Here is a 5,598-nt window from a genome sequence, read left to right as displayed (position 1 = left end):
TCTTGTTGAATGCACATGCAATCCTCTGTTGATACCCTTGAATGTGGTAAAGGGCTCTCAGTCTTCATTCATCAAACAACATGAGCTGTTCGAATTTGTTGCTTAACCATTCTACCTCTCCAATCTCATATTCGATCATGGTTCAGAGAGATGGAACCTCTAGCTCAATGGGGAGCATGGCCTCAATACCAAAGACCAAAGAGTAGGGTGTCGCTCCTGTTGGGGTACGAACGAACGTCCGATATCCTCATAAAGCTAGTGGCAGCTTCTCATGCCAATTCCTTGCGGACTGGATGGTCTTTTCCAGAATTGTTTTGACCATTTTGTTTGCTACTTCTACCGCTCCACTGGTTTGTGGTCGGTAAACCGTTGACTTGTGCACTTGGATTTGAAACTCCTCCAAAACGTCCTTTGCTCGGCCTTTGAAGTGGACTCCATTGTTTGATATAAATGCCTGATGAACCCCATACCTGTAAATGATATTTCGCTTGATAAAATTTGTGACTTGTACCATGGTCAGGGTTGTGCAGGATGCGGCTTTTACCCATTTTGTGAAATAATCAATGGCAACTAAGAAATTTTAGCTACCCTTAAAACCTAAAACAAAAAAGAAAAGCATCGTTTAAGCCCTAATGAAATTCTTGATTAATGCTAATAATAGCCCAAGGGATCGTCAATAAGGCAAGAAAATGAAAGAGAAAAAAATTACAACTTTCTATGCGTTAAAGTGCCTCGAAAGCGTTAAAATGCATCGGAAACTATGTTTTTTTTTTCTTTCTTATTATTACCTTAGTGACAACCCTATAGACTATCAATAGCATAACCGTATATTAAATTCTCATTTGGAACTCAACAAAACATTGCCCAAATCTTTCTTCATTAGGGTACAAAAGTCGAGTGCAAACCGAAATCCAACTTTTCGTTTCACTTCCACAACAAAATACGAGCAAAATTGACGTAAAAATACGTATTTTGGAGGGGTGTATAACGAAGGAAACAAAAAAAAGAAGAACAAGAAGAAGAAGACGTGAAAGTGATGCATCAGCAGAGATTGAAGAGAAATTACCGGGTGAGATATGAAACACTGATTGGTGGCTTCTTTATCGATTGAGGAAATCGAAACCTTAGACACTAGATGTTCTGATCCATGTAGAGGTTGAGTCGTTGTTTGAAATTCATCGATCTCCATCAATCGGTTTGAAAGGACAATTTATGACGGGGAGAGAGAGAGAGAGAGAGAGAGAGAGATTTTGAGCCAAAAAATGGCTCTTGTCGTGTCTTGAGAGCTCACGGTGCCATTTACGTACTCTTTACAACACTCTTGTCTGCCTTTTTTCTATTGACAGAATCTACAATTTTTTCTCCTGAGGTTTCTGAAATGCCACTGACCTCCCATACTTTTGCTGAAAATATCAATATTTCCCCCTCATCCACTTTTCCGTTAAAAGCCCTAATAGAAGTTATTGATTCATGACATCATCAGTATTCTATACCACTAAAATGTCTATTTTACCTCCAGTAGTCGCACCTTCAAACTTTAAGCTACAAAATTCCCTTTTTTTCTTTTTGGATTCGATGGTAAGAGGTGTCCGGGCTAGGTTACACGCATATCAACTAATCCCTTCTCTGGTCTGATCAACGGTGCACACGCAGTCTATGCCGGGGCTATAATAAATTAATTTTTTCGCCTTCGTTGAATGACGAAGGCGGCCTTTTGCCCACCGCTGGAGTTTAGCCTGTGTTTGTACATTCGAAAGACGGGTGTTTGGGTGTTGACCTTACGTGCAAAAGTGGGTTTTTTCGAATTTTTCTGGTCAAAAGAGCCCACTTGTTGACAAACAAGGATTTGGGCCATAAGAGCATCTCCACTCCTTACTCAAGTTTTAACTTAAACTGAAATTTGAGTAAAAATCACCAAATCCTCCTCTAATCTATACCAAACTTGAGTTTTACTCAAATCTTTTCACCAAATTGGATGTGAACTAAAGCTTTTACCAAAAATTTTAGGCTAGATTTTGGAGAGCGCGGCGAGGGGGGGGGGGGGGGGGGGGGGGGGGGGGGGGGGGGACCGGGTGCCATCGTTGTTGCAGCTGGAGTTGGTTTTGTTCAGTTTAAGGTTTAAGATTTTGGGTTGTTCTTTCTGATTGATTAGTTATTACATACAGAGAGAGAGAGAGAGAGAGAGAGGGGGGGGGGGGCGGCAAAGGCAACTAGGATTTGGGGGCGGCGGCAACAGGGCGGTGATGGTAGTGAATTGATGGGATTTGAGTAAAATATGGATTCATGACTGGTAGATTCCATACCAAATCAAGTTTTTACCCATATTTTTACTCAAATTTGGGTAAAAATTGAGCAAGGAGTGAAGATGCTCTAAGAGTTTAATTTACCTAGTCTTTCGCATTTTGGGTGTTTTTGTTTGTTTGCACTTAATCTTTGGTTGGATTTCCATCCCCTACCCCGACTTAATGTACCATTTGTCAAGTTTTTTGGATTAAGTTGTTACATTTGCTGATAAAAAAAGAAAGAGGTCAAACCTTGATTAATTGTGTAGAAAGTAAACTCACCAACCAACCGAAATACCCTAAGGGCTAATTCACACTCTACTGTAACACAAAAAAAAAAAAAATTCACTCTCTCAATAAAAGTAAGTCTTGGGCTTGTTCATTTTGGGGATTTTGAATTTGAATTTGTAATGAGGGCTTGTTCATTTTGGGGATTTTAGATTTGGATTTTGGATTTGAATTTGTAATAATTAGGGTATGGAGATAGGGGTAATGATTGGAGAGAAATAGAGATAAAAATGAAAGTAATGGTTGGATATAGGGGTAATGAGTGAATTTTGGAGTAGGGTAATAATTTTGAGTCCTAGAAAGACTAGAACTTCAAGAAAGAGCAAGAACACTTAGAATTTCTAGAGAGAAGGTGTGGAATGCTTGAAGGTATGAGTTGGAAGGCAAGAGTGAGGTTCTATTTTTAGGCAAAAGGCGAAGCTCTCCCTCCCTCTCTTATGGCCAAAACACCCCCTCTCTTCTTCCTTGTTCTTTTGCTTCAATGATGAGTCAAATCTCACTCATTACAAGGCATGGTCTTCCCCTCTCTTGTCATTCAAGTCTAGGTCATGATGAAGGGTTCTAATGACTTGTCTTGTCAAATCTAGGTACTCATTGGATTATGGCAAGTCTTACAAGTTAGGGCAAGAATGATGACTAACTAGGAATGATGGGTTGCTAGCACAGCTCTCCCTCCCATCTATCTCCCTCTCTCAGCCTCTCCCTCTCTCTCTTTGGTCAAAGCTTGCACGTGATTTGACAACACCATGCAAGAAGGAATGATGATGAATTATGGACTTTGGACAAGACAACACTATGCAAGGCTTAACTTATGGAAGAAAAATATATGATGATGAATCATGGCCTTCTTGATGTGACAATACATAATCATGGTTGTTTGGAAGAACAAACTTGGTCTTGGTCTTGATTAGACAAGTCCATGGTAGCACAATTTTCTAGACAATAGGAAGTCTTATTTCTATTACTCAAAGGATAAAAATTACCCTACGAACTATTATTCAATGGGTAAATAGGTAATGATGAGAAAAGAGATTCTTGGAACAAGTAATGATGAGTAATAAAGTCTTGAAATGACTAGTCATGAAAGTGCAATGATTTCTTAGTATAGGGTTGAAAAGGTTCAACTAGGGTGTAGAAAGGTTCATAAGGTTCAAGGGTGGGTAAAAAGGTTCATCTTGGAATCAGGAGAGTTCATAAGGGTCATAAGGTTCAACTAGATGAAACTAGCCTTGAAAAGTAACTGGATTGGCCCAACTTAGGAATTAATTAGACTTACCAAGTAGGATTTCTAGCCAATAAATGTAATTTCATAAATTAATTTTTTTGTCACCACGTGTGTGTGTGTGTGTGTGTATATATATATATATATATATATATATATACAGTTCGTCTCCCGTAAGGACCACCTCATTTTAATAAAATGCAAACCTCCTTTTCCCGATTGAATTTCAATGATCCGAGCCGCTCAATGTGTTCAGAACGTGATTTTAAGGGTACCCGCGAGAAATCAGCAAAAAAAATGACCGGGAAGGGCTTCATCCGAGCAGTTTTTGTTTGTTTTTTATCGAACGGTTCAAACAAAAACTGCTCGAATGAAGCCCTTCCCGGTCATTTTTTTTGCCGATTTCTCGCGGGTACCCTTAAAATCATGTTCTGAACACATTGAGCGGCTCGGATCATCGAAATTTGATCAGAAAATGGGAGAAATGAAAAGGTCCGCATTTTAACTAAAATAAGGACTCCCTCATTTGAGACTGACTGTGTGTATATATATATATATATATATATATATGTATATATATATATATATGTATATATATATATATGTATATATATATGTATACATGTGTATACATATATATAGCCCGACGGCTTTAGAAAATGGCTAGATAGCCCGATGCATAGTAATTCAATTTAACGAAGATCGAAATTAATTATGACGGACTATTAGAAAGTAAAACAGAATTTATAAAGCAATCCAAGAACTAATTAAAGAAATTCAAATATTTAAAGAAATTTTTATTTACTAAAAATTAGAGTTATTACAACCTATCCCCTTTAAGCAATTTCATCCTCTAAATTTAGTAGACGCTAGGATTGGAACTGGTGTGGGTAATTTGCTTTCGTGGTTCCTTCTCTCTCCCATGTGGTTTCCTCAGCTCCACGGTGCTTCCACAGAACTCGTACCAGCTTGATCGTCTTGTTTTGGATGATCTTCTCACTTCGGTCCTGAATCTCTATTTGTTCCTCTTCGTATGTTACATCTTCGTCCAAGGTGATGTCTTTCCAGTTGAGGACATGTGTGAGCAATGCGAGATACTTGCGAAGCATTGAAACATGGAACACGTTATGTACTCTATCTAGCTGAGGCGGCAGTGCTAAATGATACGCAACCTTTCTAATCTTCTCCAAAATGTCGAAGGGTCCGATGTAGCATGGAGACAGCTTCCCCTTCTTCCCAAATCTGATAACTCCTTTCTTCGATCTGATCTTCAGGAACGCATGGTCTCCTACTTCAAAGGATAGCGGTTGCCTCCTCTTATCAGTGTAACTTTTTCGTCGGCTCTGAGCGGTCTGGATCCTTTGTCAGATGGTCTTTATCTTTTCTGTGGTATCCCTCACTATTTCAGGTCAAATCAATCCTGTTTCTCCAGCGTCTGTCCAGTAGACTGGTGATTGACAGGGTCATCCGTATAAGGCCTTGTAGGGTGCCATCTCAATACTTGCCTGGTAGCTGTTGTTGTAAGCAAACTCCACCAACGGCAAGTGCTGCTCCCAGTTTCTAGAAAAATCCAAGGCACAAGCTCCCAGCATGTCTTCAAGCATTTGTATTATCCTCTCCGTTTGTTCATCTGATTGTGGGTGGAAGGCCGTAATAATCCTTACATCTATTCCCATTGCCTTCTATAGTCCCTTCCAGAAATGTGACATGAAACGTGGGTCCCTGTTAAATACTATTGAAATAGGTACTCCATGTAGGCGCACAATCTCTCAAATATATAGCAGGCTCAGATTTTCTATGTTCTCT

The 5,598-nt window shown here is 39.3% G+C and overlaps 1 protein-coding gene across 1 annotated transcript; it reads right to left on the bottom strand.

Moving 5' to 3' along the window:
* Positions 1 to 269: 269 nt before the first annotated feature.
* Positions 270 to 5,384, bottom strand: LOC131329989 (uncharacterized). The gene is made up of 4 exons (XM_058363433.1): positions 5,298 to 5,384; positions 4,758 to 5,144; positions 589 to 597; positions 270 to 470 (listed from the first exon to the last, which is right to left on the bottom strand). The coding sequence occupies exons 1-4, from the start codon at positions 5,382 to 5,384 to the stop codon at positions 270 to 272; spliced, it is 684 nt and encodes a 227-aa protein (XP_058219416.1).
* Positions 5,385 to 5,598: the final 214 nt, after the last annotated feature.

This window comes from Rhododendron vialii, chromosome 1a (genome assembly GCF_030253575.1).
Source record: "Rhododendron vialii isolate Sample 1 chromosome 1a, ASM3025357v1".
In the NCBI taxonomy this organism is placed as follows: domain Eukaryota; kingdom Viridiplantae; phylum Streptophyta; class Magnoliopsida; order Ericales; family Ericaceae; genus Rhododendron; species Rhododendron vialii.
Note: the sequence above shows the minus strand (reverse complement) of the source record. Positions and strands in the feature narration are given on the sequence as shown.

Coding starts and splice junctions, on each gene's coding strand:
- LOC131329989 (XM_058363433.1), bottom strand. CDS start 5,384: ATGCTGGGAGCTTGTGCCTTGGATTTTTCTAGAAACTGGGAGCAGCAC. Junction 5,145..5,297: donor CTTACAACAACAGCTACCAG/GCAAGTATTGAG, acceptor CAAAGGATCCAG/ACCGCTCAGAGCCGACGAAA.